General features: G+C 37.7%; 1 protein-coding gene across 2 annotated transcripts in view; it reads right to left on the bottom strand.

The window, feature by feature from the left end:
* Positions 1-18565, bottom strand: part of Cen (cerebellar degeneration-related protein 2-like) — a 189297-nt gene that overhangs the window by 132065 nt on the left and 38667 nt on the right. For both annotated transcript variants that reach the window (XM_089103345.1, XM_089103344.1), the window contains exon 4: positions 2924-3072. In XM_089103345.1, the coding sequence (XP_088959471.1) occupies positions 2924-3072 (149 nt within the window). The remainder of the gene's footprint in view (positions 1-2923; positions 3073-18565) is intronic.

The raw sequence follows: 18565 nt of genomic DNA, 5'->3' as shown, positions 1-18565 counted from the left end.
GGAAAAAACTTGCTGCTATTAGCGAGAGATTTTCTGCAAGGGCAACAGCAATTGGTATATCCATTATTTGGCGATGATATCCACTCTGAGTGGACCAAACTTACTTGTGGCTGTCCCCAAGGAACGAAACTAGCTGCCCTTTTATTTCTTGCAGTCATCAATAAAATCCTTGCAGAATTTTGAGGATCGATTCAAGGTCGTTGACGACTTGTCTTCGCTTCTAGAATGAATAGTAGAAAACGCAGTAGCAAAACAGCAGTTCGAACCAACACTTTTTTCGGACTTCGCTAACCAGTGTAAATCTAAAAGCCTGCAACTGAACGAGCAGAAATCGAAAGTTCTACGCTTCAACCCGCTCAAACGAGATATTACAATTCCAGTTATTCCCTTTCCAACTGTTTCGTCCGCGACAATACTAGGTGTTACTTTTACAAGCGATTGCCCCCTTAAACTGCACGTAGACAATATCGTACGCAAAGGCCACTACTCAATCAAAAGTTTAACGAGTCTGTGAAGGCTGGGTTTCTCAGGTCTTCAGCTCTTACTGGCTTACACGACATACATCAGGCCAATCCTTGAATAGTGTTGTCCTGTCTGGGGTCCCCAAGCACAAAACACTGCCTACATGTCAGAGGAACTAGAAGACGTGCAAAAACATGCTACTAAAATAGTTCTTGGACCCAGGTATGAGAGTTACGAGCATGCCCTTGTGGTTATGAGCTTGTCCACTTTGCTCGCCCGAAGACACGATTTGAAAATGAGATTCGGGAAATCACTCATATCAAACGAGAAACATCGCTCAATTCTTCCTCCAACCGCACCGACCCCCAAACTCACCAGGCATCAGAACAGACTACAACCGGCCAAGTACCGAACAAACAGATTTGCAAATTCCTTCGTACCATATTTTGTTAGTGTATTAAATAAGTGATTTTTTTCAATGACTGTAAAAACAGCATAATTTAGCGTTCAGTTTTGTTTGCTACGAAAGCTATTTGATTAAACGAATACGAATTATTCGTTAGTGATAGGTACGATACTAAAATTAAATTTCCAACCAGCCAGTTCTTAAAGGGGGAGGGACAAGTACACAGAGATATAGATATCTGCTTAGAGTTTGTTTTTACCATGATCGAAATTGGGACATTTTTCATTTTCCTCTTCAAATCCATTTTTGTGAGGATAGCCCCCTCCCTGATTGCAAATTTGCTACATACAAAGGTGGTTTAAAGGTGGTACTTTTCTCTCTTTCCTTTTCTAATCAGTTGACAGAGCATTAAAAGAAATGTTTCCAACCAAGCCAGTTCCAAAAAAAGAGGGGGGCAAGTAGTGTCGGAACTTTGTCTTAACCAGGATTTAAATGTGGTTATCTCTCATTTTCCTCTTTTGATCCATTTCTTAAGTGCCCTCTTATTTTCCGGGGAGGCCAGCCCCCCACCCGTTTCTAGCAGTGCATATGTTGCCTACAAAAGCTATTTAGCTTTTGTTTTTCTTTCTTTAGTCAGCGGCTTATAGATCCTTTAAAGGAATGCTTCCAACCAAGCCAGTTTCACACCAACAGAGTTGATTCTCAAACAACCACCAGACCACAACGATACAAATGACATAATGGTCAGCTTTGTTTTTAACGCACCGAAGACCAAACTCAAGGTAAATTTCAAAGAGGAAAAGATTATTTCGGGCAAAAAATTAATAGCAAATAAATAATGGTTTTCACTTAGTTTTAATGATGATTTCCAAAATAGTTCATTTGTAATCAGGAATTGTACATCCTGTTTTGATGCGGAAAAAGCTAATTACAAGTTAAACTTTTTTTTTCTTGAATAATTTTCGTAAGGGAAGTTAATTTGTTTTGCAGTTCACTAATGAAAAGCAAGCCGTCATAGGAAGGAGTTCGACCATTGTGATTTTATTCATGCATAGAAATTTCCGTTTCAAAGGTTTTAGTAGATCACAGTTGTCATTTATTCTTTTGTATACCATTATCCACGCGGCTTTTGTGTTTTGAATATACACATAAAACACTATTCTACAATTCAATACAAATTTACTTGGTTCAATTTGTATATATTCACGCTTACCAACCTTAGGGATTTATCACTAATTCTAGTGATATATTTTCCTCCCATTTGATTTTTCCCCTAAGAGGGTTTCTATGTAATTTGATTTTGAATTGATCTCTGAGAAATAACAAACCATACGAAATTAGTCCCGGTAATTCCAAAGCGTATTTTTTTATGACAAAAGTTAAATCTTCTTGCTAATTCTGGGCAAAGAACTTTCGTTAACCTCAGGTCACAATGTAAATAAACTGTTCATCAGTAAAATTTTAAGCCGCTGATTTGTCGATAACTTCCCTTGAATTCATTGGCAAACCTTCTGCTACACCTAGAACATCCGGACATCACATTTTTGTCAATGACATAATGGACAGAAATGGGAAAATAACCAGAAGAACAAAACGGAGCATGTGGGTATGGGTATGGTACCGAGTCCCCCTGGATTCTTGTCTAGACTGCACCTTCAGACCTATTCACCAAACTTAGAACATCCAAACTTCACTTTTTATTCAATTTTGCACCGAAAGTAAATGATAAAACAACTGGGGATGACGAGAAAAACAAAACGAAACTCAGATATTAAAAAAAAAAAGTTTTTAGATAACCTGATAAGAGCTAACTTGCTTGACAAGGGGCAAGACAAGGAATGCAAGCTGGAATTTATTCCAGGGGAGAGGACCAGAGTGGTATCCAGGTTTTTTTTTAGAGGGGGAGGGGGATTTTGCAAAAAAACGCATAAAAATTGCTTATAGTCATTTTCGTTACGTTTTTACGAGTCAGACAAACATTTCTGGGGGGCAGTTCAAACCACCCTAAACCCCCCCCCCTTGGGGGGGGGGTAAGGTGTATAATACCCTGCTTACCTTCTTGACCGCTGCTTTTCCTCTCGGAGCTCCTTCCTAAGTTTTTGATTCGTTCGTTCTAACTCAGCTGATGTCAACTCAAGCTGTTCACACGTTCTTAGGCGAGTCTCTAAGAGTTCCCGTGTATCATTCGCTTGCTTAGACAAATGCTAAAAGTAAGTAAATAATTAAACAAAGTAACAAGAAACTTTTCATGATTAGTATGAACGGAGTGCATTTTATTGACTGTTAAAATGCCGTATCTAGTCTATAGACGATTTTCATAGAAGTTTTTATCGCAAATACCATTTGCCCAGGATAAAAGTTTATCATAGGCTAGTAACAAGGCCGTAAATAGAAGGGGGTTAAGAGCTTTGGACCCCCCCCCCCCCCAAAAAAAAAATTTTGTCCGACTCGTAAAAACGTAACAAAAATGAATATAAACAAGTTTTTGATGCGTTTTTTAATTGCCCCCCCCCCCTGAAAAATAAATCCTGGATACGACCCTGGCTTGTTATCATATTCGTGTATTTGAATCTATAAAACACAATGACGCATCAAGGATATTGAACATGTCTCTATATTCTTTAACAACCATATTCAACAAAAATCCTTTGATTTTCTGGTAAGATCTTTCACTTTATTTTTGAATTGTCAAACATTTAATGGTAACGAACTATATGGAACAGCTGGCAAGGAGGAACTTGTGTTCATAGTAAAGGAAAATCCAAGAAATGGAGTTTTGTTAGCAATACATAGACCAAAAGAACGGCGTGCGTGTAGCTCAGCTCCGTTCAACTCAACCCATTAGATCAGCCCTCGTTTAACTCTATCTCCGTTCAACTCAACGCCGTTCAACTCAGCCTTCCGTGTGCCTCAACCCTAATGCAACCCAACCCCAATTCAACTTAACCCCGTGCACCTCAGCCCCCACTAAACTAAACCCCATATGACTCAGCCCCCATGTAACTCAATCCGTCATACTCATCCTCCGTTCAACTCAACCCAATTTAAACTAACTTAACCTGTTACAGGGGTTGAATTGGATTGGGGCTGATTTGAAGGTGGATGTAATGAAGTGAGGAGTTAAGTTGAAGCGGGGTTGAATAAGAGGGTGGTTGAGTTGAACGATAGTAGAGTTGAACGGGGATGAGATGGATACAAGTTTATTTGCTTTTTTTTAACAGAGATGATCATACTGAACCAGTGGTCCTAGAAAATAAGGAGGGGTCATTCAAACTGAAACTCAAAGTTATACCAAGGTTTTTAAGTAGCAAAAGGGATTGCACCAGAGAAAAAAACCGTTTTCTATCATTCTATGGTTCTAAACAACAGTTTCCAACCAAAAAGATCCGAAATTTTATTAAGTGATTGAATTTTAAAAAAGACAAGTTTTTGGACTGAAAGTAAAGAGCAACATTAAAGCTTACAACGAACAGAAATTATTACTTATATGAGGAGGTTGCCCCCTCCTCAATACCTCACTCTTTACGCTAAAGCTTTTAGAAATTTTAAAAAATCTAATTATTCTAACTAAACGGCCCTTGTGTTTCAGGTGTCGTTCTTAAATAATTGGAAGAAAAGTCAAACTTTAGAGTAAAGAGCGAGGAATTGAGGAGGGGGAAACCCCCATCATATACGTAATAATCTATGTTCGTTTTGAGTTTTAGTGTTGTTCTTTACTTTCAGTTGGAAAAACTTTTGTTTTTTCTTAATTCAATTTCTGATTATTTTTAAGTAATGCCAGGAAATCTGGCTCCCCCTCCATAGAAAGTTTCTTCCCCTATGAAAAATCCCCTAATGAAAAGTTCTTCCCACATAAAGTACCCCTCCCCCCCCCCAGGAAAATTTCCAACACAAAATTTCCAGAATGGATTTGAAAAAATCCATTCTAGCTGAAAATTAACCCTGGAAAATTTCTTCCAGACGATTCCGGGTGAAAAATTTTTCCCGCAAACACCCCCTCCCCCAATTAGAAAGTTGCTCCCGCGAAAAAATTCTTCTGAATTATTTATCCTGCCGAAAACTCCCCCAGGGGAGAATTTCTCCCGTGGACCCCCCCCCCCCCATGGAAAGATACTCTATATAATTCCAAGCCGTTAAAATTTTTCCCCAGACAATTCCCCTTAACGTGGAGGGGAGATAATTTCCCTCCACTTATAAAATTGAGTAAGAGAAAGTAAGACAAATAAAAAGAATTTCGTATAGGAATTCTGGCACATTCCACCAGCGTCAAATTTTCCCTGGAAAGTTCGCCGCCCGGAAGCTTCCCTCTTACGGACAATTCTTCCCCTGGAAAATCCCCCTGCAGAAAATTCACCTCCCCACACCCAAAAAATGGCTGTTTAATTCTCAATAACAAATACTATACGTAAACAATGGGTGAATTTCATGACTTACAGACCTTTCCCAGGGGCTCTGGGGGTCAAGTTATTCTCAAAGGCATATTTACTGGAATTTTCAATTGTGCTGAATAAAATGGCAATCTCAAAATTTTGATCAGACCCCTCAGAGGAGAGAAGGGGGTGGGAGGGGGCTAGTTACCCTTCAATCTTTTTTGTCACGTATAAAGACATCTAGAAATTTTAATTTCTGTTCTAGAGAGCCCTTGCCTGATATCCTAGGACTATTGGTTCGATGCAATCCCCGATGGGACAAAACAAAGAAAAACGCATCCGCGTGTTTCTTCCGGCAAAAAAAATACAAAATTCCACATTTTTGCAAATAATAGCTTGAAACTTCTACAACAGGGTTCTAAGGATGCACTGAATTAGATGTTGTGATTTTTATTAAGATTCCTTGGATTTTAGGGGATGTTCCCCCTTTTTTTTAAATCTGGCAAATTTTCTAAGGCATGTAAATTTTGATGGGTAGCACTGAACTCAATGAATCTTAAATATTTGGAATCAGCATAATAGACCAATTCTTTTGATTATCTATGGATATCAAAATTCCGTTTTTAGAGTGTTGGTTACTATTGAGCCGCGCCACTTCTTATTTACAGTTTGTTACCACGAACTGTTTGAAAACTTTGAAATAGTCAATTGATTTAGAATTATCAAAAAAACTATATTGAGCTTCCCAGTTTCAGAGGCTATAATGTTTTGATGTGACGCATTTGTTCCTAAAGATGCCCGTAATTCATCCTAGGCAGAAGAACGATGGTGGTACAAAGTAATTTTTTTTTTTTTTTTTTTTTTTCATACCAGGGCACTTCGTATCGAAAGGGTTGTCGTAGAAACTTCGAAAAGGGCTCATTCGATTGGAAATTCGAGTGGCTAGTGCCCCTTTTAACAGTCGAAAGTGACTGGAGGGCAAATAGCCCCCCCCCCCCACGCCCATCATTCCCCCAAACACAACAAATAAAAATTTTGTACAGCGTATTTTGTTCCAAAGCCATTTTGTTCAGCGTAGTTGATTTCCAGATAGAAAATATGTTCTTGGGGAGGACCCCCCCCTAAAAAAAAAACCTCAGGGCAAGGGTTTTAAGTTATGCCCTGAGGGCATATAAGAACGATGTTGGCACAATGTATTATTTATTATTTTTTTTCCTTTAGAGCAGGGCACTTCGTATCAAAGAAGTTGTCGTAGAAACTTCAGAAAGGGCTCATTCAATTGGAAATTGGTGTGGCTTGTGCCCTTCTGCAAATTTTGAGATAGCCATTTTTTTCAGCGTAGTTGATTTCCTGATAGAAATTATGTTTTTGAGGAGCACATTCCCCCACAGCCTTCAGGGCAAGGGTTGTAAGTTATGCCCTGGGGGCATATTAGTTTTTATAGAAGGAGTGGTCGTCGAAACTTCAAAAACGGCTCATTCGATTGGAAATTCAAAGGGCTAGTGCCCTTTTTAATAGTCGAAAGTGATTGGAGGGCAACTAGCCCCCCTCTCACCCCCACCGTTTCCCCAAACACATCCACTCAAAATTTTGAGATAGCCATTTTATTCAACGTAGTCTTAAGTTCTGGAAATTAGGTCTTTGAGGATGACAACCCCCCCTCCCCCAGCCCTCAGGGCAGAGGTTGTAAGTTGTGCCCTGGGGGGCATATAATGTTTTTATAGAACACTTTGTCGTAGGAACTTCAAAAAGGGCTCATTCAATTTCAAATTGAAATGGCTAGTGCCCTTTTTAATAGTCGAAAGGGATTGAAAGGTAATTATCACCCCTTCCACGCCCACCATTTTCCCAAACGCATCCAATCCAAATTTTGAGATAGCCATTTTGTTCCACGCAGTTTAAAGTTCAGGAAGTTATACCTTTGAGCAAGATACTCCCCCACAGTCTTCGGGACAAGGGTAATAAGTTATACCCTGGGGCAATATAAGTTTTTATTGAAATCTCTGTCGTAGAAACTTCCAAAAGGGTTCATTCGATTGGAAATTCAAAGGGCTACTCCCTTATCGAATAGTCGGAAGCGATTTGATGGCAACTAACCCCCTTCTCTCACATCTTTTCCCCAAACACATCCAATCAAAATTTTTAGATAGCCATTTTGCTTAGCGTAGTTGATTTCCAGATAGAAATTATGTTTTTGAGGAGGACACTTCCCCTCAACCCTCAGGGCAAGGGTTGTAAGTTATGCCCTGGGGGCATATTAAGGTTTTTATAGAACGCTTTGTCGTAGAAACTTCAAAAGGGCTCATTCGATTGGAAATTGAAATGGCTAGTGCCCTGAATGAAAATACAAATGAATGTGCATTGTCAGTTTAATATACATATACTGATATTTAGTAATCAAAATTTTAACATTATTTGATTTATTAAAGTTATAAAAGTAAAAACATTTATATTTTATTTAGTAAAGTGCAAATTATGTTCTGGCCTTGGGAAGGCACAGGGGTTTTGAGCCCAACTTATATTAATTTCTGCTCGTTTAGAGTTTGACTCTGTTATTTATTGTAATTTCTGTTCGTTTTGGGTTTCATTTATTTATAGATGCTGATTTGCGGTAGTTTCACGCTTGGTAGATTATTTGATTTTATTTTTGCTGATTTTTTGCTTAATGGAGCTCTTTACTTTTCTTTGAAAAATTTTTTTTGTGGAAAAAGTTTTTTTTTTTTAATTAATACAAATAAACAGTTAATAGAAACACTCATTTTAAAGCCTCATTTAAGTCAGTTTGATTCAGTGGAGGCTTCATAGAACTATGTATGCTAGTGTATAATGGCGCATCAGCTATCATTTAGAAGGGCCAGTGAATCTTTCTTTAGGAGGGGGAGGTGCCTGAATTCTCAAATTATATATCAAAAATTTATAACTTTCAGTAAACCTTCGGATAAATATAAAAGGAGTGGTGGGGGACTTAATTCCTAATCTTCCTTCATTCTGAGGAATATTTGTTAACAGAGCCTGTGATATCGGTGCTGTGGGGTTATAACTTCCCTTCTATTATTTAAGTATAACATAAAAGGTTACATTCATATGCCCGTCTACGCAAAAGAGGAAGCAGTGAAGGGAATAAGTGCCGCCAGGAGCTTTGTTTGTACCAAGAGCTTAATGGTAGCATTTCTCATTTGTGTACTTTCATGCATTTTTAATTACTTCTTGTTTCCCAGTAAAGAGGGATCATTGACTTCCTCCACCTATCGATAACTATGAGCGGGGGAGGGGACTCAATAAAAATATTTACTCGAATAAGCTCAGTTTGAAACTAAAGACCATAAACCCCAGGTTAAGGGGTCCCTAATTTACGAAGAAAAAGTGAACAAAAGTAATGGTTGACAAGATGAGGCCAGAAAAAAAAGCCAAAAACCTTTTCTTAATTGTCTTAAAATATTTGTTCAAATAACCTCAATTTGAAACTAAACCCCATCAACACCTAGGTAAAGGGATCCCTAATTTACAAAGAATAATTGAGCAAAAGTAATTGTTGACCTGAAAATGAGGCCGGAAAAACAGCCAAAAATTATTTTTTTTCTTGAAGTCTATATCCTTAAGCTCTTGGATCAAAAGGACCCCAATGTGAAAAAAAATGATTAAAAAGTGGAAAGAAAATGATCTCCCAGATATAGGGTCCATAAATAAGTTTTTTTCTTCAAGACGACTTAAAATTTGCATCTGCAAATTCCTGGGGCAGGAGTCTGGCTTGGACCCCTAAGACCAAACATTATATTTGGGGGAAGGTTCCACCCCAAAAATTAAAGACATTAATAAACATTATAAAAGTGGTTCTAGACATCTGAAGTCAGGCACTTACGCTTGAACACTTTTTAAGAGAAAGGGGGTAACAAGAAATTAATAGTTTAACTTTAAATATTCAGAATTTGGGAAAAATTTAGATTTTCAAAGGGGTCCCCTGCCACATAAATCAATTATTGAAGCTGCTAACACAGCAGAAACAAGAGCAACAGCACAGGAAAACTTCTTTCATGGTTCACTTCAAAAAATAACATAAAACGATTTTGAAAAAAACCACAAAAAAACGGCTTGTCTGAAAAATCGCAATCGCTGAGCTAACCAGTAGTCAAAGGTTCCATTGTAACTGAACCGCCGTGTAACTGAACCCCCATGTAACTGAACCCCCGTGCAACTGAACCCGCGTGCAACTGAACCCCCGTGCAACTGGACCCTCGTGCTACTGAACCCTCATGCAACTGAACCCCCTTTAACTGAACCCTCGTGCAACTCAACCCCACTTAACTAAACCCCCGTGTAACTGAACCCCCATGTAACTATAACTGTGTGTAACCATGTAACCATGTAACTGTGTGTTAACAGAACACAACTGACGAGCGAAAAGTGATGAAAGAGAGTTGTAGTACCGAACTCTCAGCTACCATTTTTGGGAGACATCTGACAGTTTATAAGTGACCATGGAATTCCTGTGTTGTTTTGAAGTCACTTTTCTATGAATAGGCAGCGTGGCGGCAGAGTGCACCTGGCGACGATAAATCACATCAGTCCAGTTTGTCTCAGGAAAAAATTACTCAGTGATAATTTATTGCTCCCGCTAGCATTATGCGCTTCTAGGTCCGGGCCTAGGGACCTAGTGGTAAATCCATGCCTGAGCGTGCACATATTTGCTTTTGGTGAATTGACTTCCCCTTTAAGCACTCTCTGAAAGTTCCAACTTAACACAAAAATCCGTTTTTGAGATATGTCATTTTGAAAATTTGCATGCACATAGAGTCTTTTCATTTAGTTCAAGTTCCACCTCAAATGCCTCATTCTGTCAAATTTTCAACTTGATATGCGTAGCCTTAATAGTGCTAGTTTAATAGTAGCAGAGGTCACAGTAGGAGCAGTAGAAGTAATCAAAGTGTTGAATTAGTAGCAGTAGTAGCAGTATTAATAGCAGTAGCAGCAGGTAGATGCCCCAGAAGTTTCATCTTGATACGCTAAGCTGTTCCAAAAAAAATTGCTGATACACCTGTATCAGTAGTCTCTATATTATTACAAGTTACCAATTGTTAAAATTTAAGGTTTTTATAGAAGGGATGATTATAAAAACTTTGAAGGAGGCTCATTCAATTGGAAATTGAAAGTTCAAATTCGGAGAAACAAAGGTAATCACAGGACAGCCAGCCTTTCCCTCTTAACCGACATGGGGTTACATGGGGGTTCAGTTCCCCGGGGATTTATTTAAATGGGGTTGAGTTGCACGAGGATTGAGTGGCACGGGGGTTGAGTTGCATGAGGGGTCAGTATCACGAGCGTTCAGTTGCATGAGGGTTCAGTTACACGGGGGTTCGGTTATACAGGGGTTCAGTTGCAAGGGGGTACGGTTATACGGGGGTTCAGTTACACGGTGCTTCAGTTACACGGTGGTTCAGTTACACGGGGGTTCAGTTACAGGGGTTCAGTAGCTTGGAGTTCAGTTACACGGGGGTTCAGTTACACGCACACCGTAGTCAAATAATGTCTAACCTAATTAAATTATTGGACGCATATTCTTTTTTTTGTAGGGGATTCCACCAAACTTTTTGGACCAGGATCAACATAGGTTAGCTGATTGTAAAGACAGGAATGTGCGTGACGACTCGTATGTTCATGCGACAGTTGTTATCAAACCGCGAAAAAAAAATTGTTACTATATCCATGTCAACGAGAAATGCACGCTGTTTGCAGGCCATGCGTAGAAGAAATTAGTGACTTTTTTTCTTTCGCAGCTGCTGACGTCACGTAGCTGTTAATTAACTTTCCGTTACATGCTTCATAGACCTTTTAAAAATCAGTGATATAATATTTTGTGCTCCTGTGGTTTCGCCTTGGCATGTTACCTGAACCAAAAAGCAGTCGAATAAAAGAATCATTTAGATAAATTAGTCTTAGAATCATAACTGTGTACTGGGAACTCAGTTGCACTTAACAGAAAAAAAAAAAAAAAAAAGCACAACAATAAAGTAAACACTCCATGGTTCTAAACGACGTAAAGATCAATAGTCTAATGATAACGTGGTTCTAGAAACAAAACGGTTTATCTCGCCTTTTTTCTTTCTTTGTTTTGGAGAATGAGCTAGAGAGCCAGTAAGATTCTTCCAAAGAATCATTGCTATTGGCCACATTTGTAAAGCCTAATTTAATTCATTGATGGTAGAGGAGACAGGCCATAACTGACACATAAGTAAGTGTCTATAGTTCAAAGACTACCAAAAGTCATAGTTTTACGGCAAAAGCGGCAATTTTTACTATGAGAATAGTTGGACGCAGCCGTAGGGCAGGAAAGAAAAAGAGAACCTGTACTTCTGTACCAACTGTATTTTTATGCTTTTCACAAAAAATAGCCCAACCCCCCAAACAGCCAAAATACAAGGGCCAAATAGCCCAAATAGAAGGGTTTGACTAGAATCAGAAGAAGGTTCACGAGTAACGGAGTTAATGACATTTGTTTACAATAATAAAGTGTTGCAAACCTCAGACGATGACATAAAAACAGTTCTGCGGTTACTGCAATTGCCCTAATGACAAGCTACTCAACAGATTTGTCAGAAAACCACGAAAATTTCCTACCGTGGCTGTTTGCCCAGGGTTTCGAGGCCAAGTATCGCCTAATATCAAGTCGATCAAAACGGAACTTACTTCCTGTCCCGCCTTCTGACCTAGTCCTGTCTTGAATCCTTGAGAAACAACTTATCGAAAAAGCTGTGACTCTAACATTACCTTAATGGGATATCGACTATAAATCAATGTGAAACACATACTTTTGTAGCATATATATCATTTGCGAAAAAAAAAAATCGTGAGAGAAGAAACACTTCAGAAACGTAGTTTATTATTTTCAAAGCGATTATTTTCTCAACCCAAAAATAAGAAGTAGAGACCTGATTGCATGCACCGTTAAAATGGTTACACTTGAAAAAAGGTGATGGTATATGACTGTCTCAGATCTAAATCGACTCAGTTTACTTTTTTACATTTTAGGTATCTTAGTGTCAAAGGACTGGATTCACCACACCAAAATCCAAACGTCCAAATCATTCCATAAAATAAAAATTAACAGCCAAAAGTGAAATTGAAACTTGTGAGGAACAGAATTATTACTTTTCTGCCTCTATATTTATAAGATCTGGCACAATGAGCCCTTTAATAAAAACCTAAAATTGACACCAAAATACGAGAATGCTATTTTAGGAGCCAAAAAATCCCTAAGTAGTCTGCAAAGAATAGCAAATGAATGTCATTTTACTAATTGAGAAGTCCTTAGGCAGCATACAAGAATAACTTAGTGCCTTATAAGGCAATTCATGAATGGACACCTCAACCCTTCAGGCCCTCCTCCCCCCGACATCAGCTTTTCTGGGCGGAGTTTGAGCTTTTTTGATCGGATGTTGCAGCTTGTTTGAAGTGAAAGCATGCGAGCGGTTTCAATCTATATAACTGGAAGACTAAAGTTGGTCTTTGGAACCCTTCCAACACCCAACTCCGTGATTCCAACGTAAAGCGCAACCCCCACCGGTAAGGTATGGCAATTTTTTGGTGGGTCATGGGGAGGAGGTGAACCCTTCGGCTGACTACTTTAGAACCTTAATTTTGGAAGAAAAAAATACATTATTCATGTGAATGAGTTCATGATCAAATGCATTTAACCCCTCTTTAAACCTTCAAAGCCTCCACTAAAATTTTGAATAAAAAATTTTAATATCACGAGGGGGCATCAGGATTTAAGAAATGCCTAGGTGGGACACGGCCCAAAATCAGTTGAGAGCCCCTTCCCTAACTTTTTTAGCAACAAGGTAGGTCTGTTGTACGTGTGGCTGAAGCAAAATCAGGAAAGCATTTTTAATACGTAGGTTTGAAGGACCAAAGCGGGCCTAACACCCTCCAACTGCAAATATAGCCAAAATTGTTTCTAAAAATTACGCTTGTGCTTTCAAATGGATAAATATATTGAGAGTTACCAACCCTCTTCAGGATTGGTAATATGTTTGGTGCCTACAGGACCAAGGGAACTATAGAGCAAACTCGTGTTCACCATCTAAATGGGATTTCTGATTTATTTAATTAGTTTTATCCTAAAACGGTAATTTTCACAGTAAAACAGAAACATGATCTATAAAAAAGAAAAATCGGCTGCAACACTTGGGGAAAGCAGCTAAGTCAAGTTTAAAACTTTCCGTAACTAGAGCACTAAATAAAAAAAAACAAGTTTTTTCCGACTGAAAGCAAGTATCAACATTAAAACTTAAAATGAACAGAAATCATTCCGTAGATGAGCGGGCTGCCCCCTCTTCAACCCCTTACTCTCTATGCTAAAATTCAATAGTGCTTAAAAGAAATACATCTCATTGCAATTCAAAGGTTCGTGTGTATTAGCAGTTGTTTCAAGAATTGGGACAAAAAGTCAAACCTGATCGTCAAGAATGATGGGTTGAGGAGGGGGCAGTCCCCTTAATATACAGAATAGCTTTTATTCATTTTAAGTTTTAATGTTCTTCCTTACTTTCAGTTGAAAAAATCTTGTTTTCTTTTTTAATTTCTACCCGAGCCTAACCAAGAAATGGTGTGAACTACCAGTCCCATAAACCCCCGATTTCCTGCTTATAAGCTGCAAATATCAATAACTTTAGATTGAATGGTACCTCCCGTTTTTTTCAGTTTTTATGCTTAAGAATCAAAATGTTGTATTGTAATTAGAATTTTAAACAAAATTTGAATATTTAGTCAACATTTTCGATAGACAGTAGTTTTGTTGAACAAGTTTTTGATAATATTTTTAGAACATAATTTTTGGAGGACGGAGAGGAATATCATTGTTCAAATGGATGGAAATTCTGTGTTACTTTTGATTTTATACGTGGCTGAAGCCATCACGACGTCAACAATAAGGTTCTTTGATGTTTAAATACATTGTATATATATGTTTAAATATATTGAAACATTGTATATGGATAGAAAAAGAGAAATATTACCATTGGAAATCGCTGAAACCAAGCTCCTGGTAGGTGGTAGCCCTTGCAACCTCCACCCTAATATTTCCTGAAGGTGTTCATGATTCTCCACATCGCCTTTTCGCCTCTGTACTGGTAGGCATATGAATGTAATATTTTATGCTACATAGAATAAGATTGTCGCAGTGAAAGGGGCACTATTATCCTCCTCCGCAGCACCACTAATAAACCAATTTCTACCCCTCCCCCTCTTCCTCCCCAAAACTCAATCTACACTTATCTGAAGGCTCAATGAGAGTTCGGATATCTGGGCATTAAAATGCACTCATTGAGGCATCTGGCTCCCCCTCCCGCTTACAAAATGACCCAAAGCTCATTCTTCATAATAGCTGATGCGCACTTACACATCATTATATATAATCTTATGAAAAATAGAAAAAATCACTCTAGTTAAATGGACCTTTAAAACAAATGTCATTAATACTTATTATTAATTTCAATGTGCATTTGAGGCTAAGAAATATAATCGCTATTACAGAAAGTGACTTTAAAACAATAATAGTACAACATGTTCAAAAACTTGGGTTGCGAGAATGGTTAAATATTTGTGTTAAATGCATATTACTGACTTTTTCTTGAGGCTAAGAAAAATCCGTTCCGAAAATAAAATTTTTCTTATTGTAAAAAAAAAAATCGGAAACAAATCAAAGATTTTATGATTTGTGGCAACGTGACGCGGTTTTAGCTAATATACCACAAGGGGAAATTTTTAAAATCGTAACATTAATCAGGTGTCAGGAAATTCAGAATAAAGTTGACTTTAAAAGGAAACATATTCAACAGCTTTAAGCGGTAACTTGAAGGCCATCTGCAAGAAACGTGTCATAATTTTTCTTAAGGACAAGTTATTCTTAGTACATGCAACTTCAAAACTCTCGAGACTCTGACAACTACAGCGTTTAATTGACGGCGAAAGGACAAAACCGAATTGGTGCTCCGCAACACTTTAGTCGGCGAAATGCGGCCTAAGGCTGCGGCCCCTGCAATACTATTATGTTACTCAAGTAACGCAAGCTTAATTTTACCGAAAAACCAGCACAAGAATAATACTGAATGCGGTTGCAGCTCTATTTCATGACTGCATGATAGAGGTCGCCATGGGTAGGATTTAAAAAAATGGTTTAGTCATCCTTAACTTTTATTGGAGAAATCCCGGTATGAAACTTTTTTTTCTTTCAAAAGTAAAATAATATGGACTGAATTGATTACAAAGACCGAGGCTCCAGTCAATTTCATGTTTGATTCCCACCAACCTTTCCAAAATGCAGCCTGCTATTTTGTAGTGGCTTGCATTTTTCGCACCAGCATAACTGCGGCCAAGATAGGAGGAGAAATAGTCTTAAGGTAGAAATTAGCAGCACAACAAACACAAACAAGGTTAGTTTAAATTTTTTCATGTACCGTCTTGCATATTCGAACATCATGAATTCAATGAGTCTATCTATGGTGGAGGAGGGGGCTGAAGCCCCAAAAAGTGCATTTCAAGACCCAAATCTTCCAAGCTGTTCATGAAGAGCCCATCAGATAAATACAGAAGAGGTGTTAGGGAGCAATTTACGCCCTAACTTGCTTCCATATGAAGGAAGATTTTTTGATTAAGTGTGAAGATTGTTTGCCGAGGAGGCAGCAGCTACCGTCATTGTAGAAAGAGTTTGAAATTGGAAGACTTGAGTACACACTCTCAGGCTTGACTGTACAATCATGAGAAGAAGAGATGGACATTTGCAATAAGGAAGCTAAATGTATTCAAAAACGTGGTTCAACTAAAGCAAACCCTTACTTCTTTGGCTTATATGTAGTATTAGACACCAAGGTCCTATGTCGGGGGAGGGGAGTAAGTGGGTTCAGAAGCCTTGCCCCTTCGCGGCATCCTAGGTAGTGTAGGCGTAGGCAATCCAAGAGCAGATCCTTAATAAAGGACAAGTTTTTGAAAATAGCAATATTACCCCAAAAGATTTGTGGGTAGGCAATGGATATTACAGACTGACTGGCCATCTTTATAGACTAATTTTGGAGACATTAATATTAAAATTACTTCATAAAAAAAGAATAAACACTCATCTCGTGATCTTTCTTCTGCAAAAAAGCAAGATAAATAAAATTCCAACTTTTTGTAGATAGGACCTTAAAACCTCTAGAGAAAGGTTCTCTGACATCCTGAATTTAACGGTGCGATTTTCATTAAGATCGCTTGCCTTTCTGGGAGTGTTTCCGCCCTTTCTCGAAAATCAGGCAAATTTTATCAGGCTCACAGCTTTTGATTGATAACATTATACTTTTTTTAATTTTATATCTTTGGAGTCAGTATAAAAGGCCAATTCTTTTGATGTATTGATTATTATCAGAATTCTATTTTTTAGTTTTGGTTACTATTGGTCAAAGTCGTTCCTTATTTACAGTTCAATACCATCAAGTGTTTGATACGACTTTAAAAATTATATTAGATAGAAATTCAATAGGATAACTTTAATAAAAATCAGAGGTAATACTTTAGTATTGGCTTTAGAAAAGGGCCACGTATCTTCAACACATGATTTTTATTTCATTTTGCCGTCTATTTCGTATGGAAACCTCGATCGTAAAAATTAAAAAAAGGGTCGTATTCGGTTGGAATGTCGTTCGGACCTTTAGAAGGTTCAAGCGGTGGTAGCTTTGCTCTCTTTCAGGTGATTTCTGGTCGTTTTAGTTTTGATTTGGCTATTTATATTAAATTCAATTAGTTTTAGATTGTGTCAGGTCTTCTGTAGCATTATCAGTTATCCATATTTGACGTGATTACTCGTTTTAGTTTCAGTTCATTGTGGGTTTCATTTATTCATTAATAGTAATTTCAGTTCATTTTAAGTTTGAATTGTTATATGGCTTTCCTTCTACTCGTTTTAGTTTTGAATATGCCTCTTTAATTTTCTTTGTGTATATTTTTTTTTTTGAAAATATTATTTTAAATCGCTATTCAGGGAGAATAAATTACGACGCCTAAATTATAATCTTAACTTATAATTTTTAGGGAAATAAGATAACTATAGGTTGTAAGTTATAAAATACTAATTTAATTCCGTGAGAATTTCAATGCAAAAGCCCCCTTCCCCTATCAGTGTTCAAATCGAATTGTTCAGTTTGACAATGTGAAAAAAAAATTATGTTGCTGTCAAATTCCACTTATTGGTGCAATAAAATTCGTTGATTACCGTAGTGCTCACAGCCATTGTTCAATTCGGGTCAAAAGCTAGTCATTAGGGGAGAGCATTCAATAATTTAACGGTTTAGGCCTACTACTGAAAGAACTGTAAAATCGTAAATGGCTTACGTTCAATTTGGTTCAATAAAACAAGACGAAATTGACAGTAATTTTAGAAAGAAAATAAGAGTGCAGGTGAAAGAAAAAGAAGGGTGATTGAGATTGAGAGAGAAAAAGAGTGCAATAGATGAATGAAGAGGGAGAGAGTGTGCTATTGAGTAATCTCAGTTCATTAAAATATCCTTTTACGGTGCACACTGCAGGGGCAGAGGTACCACTTCACAAAGATTAATTGAAAGGGTTGTCAAGGCATAAGCTAAAACCTAAAATCGTTCCAGTTACTGCATTGTTTCTCGGGCTTTCCAACCTTTTCATAGAATATTGTAGTTGTAATTATTGCAGAGGAAACTGTTGTAGAAGGTAGAGGAATCAATACTGCAGAGGATAAATTATACCGAGCTAATACAGTGAAGTGCAAAGGGTACTTATTTAGTAGCCGGGCAACACACGAGAAGAACCGCCTATAGAATCTCAAAGATCCTATTGAAAAACAGGTTTCTGCTGCCTAGTGAGGTATTGCTCACTCTGTGAAAAATATTTAAACTTTAGTTTTTTGGGGTTAAAGGGGCAAAAAATGGTACCTAGGTTATATTTTCATCATACTTTGTTTTATTTCATTAGCATTAACCAAGCTTCACTTCTCGCGTGTTGCCTAGCTACTAAATAGGTACCGTACAAAGTGTTCGTTAGGGAAAGCACTATTTTCTTTAATTAGTTAACTGAATACAGTAAAAGAAGAATGCATAGAAGAGATTCTTGCCGGAATCCCAAACTTGCCATGAAAGAAAAAAAAAACAGACAGTATTACAAGACAAAACGGAAAAAATAGTTCCAAGCTGGTAAGTGGAAAATTTTAACCCTCTGAATATGCAGCACAAAGCTGATTATGTTTTCAAATACAGTACTATGATAGTTGGCTGGTCAGATTTCCAACGCTAGAAGTAAATTTCATAGCTATATAAATGAGAACCTTTTGAGG

The sequence above is a fragment of the Artemia sp. Qi Xiang Cuo genome, chromosome 17 (genome assembly GCF_049724085.1).
Source record: "Artemia sp. Qi Xiang Cuo chromosome 17, ASM4972408v1, whole genome shotgun sequence".
NCBI lineage: Eukaryota > Metazoa > Arthropoda > Branchiopoda > Anostraca > Artemiidae > Artemia > Artemia sp. Qi Xiang Cuo.
This window is presented reverse-complemented; position numbering and strand designations above follow the sequence as displayed.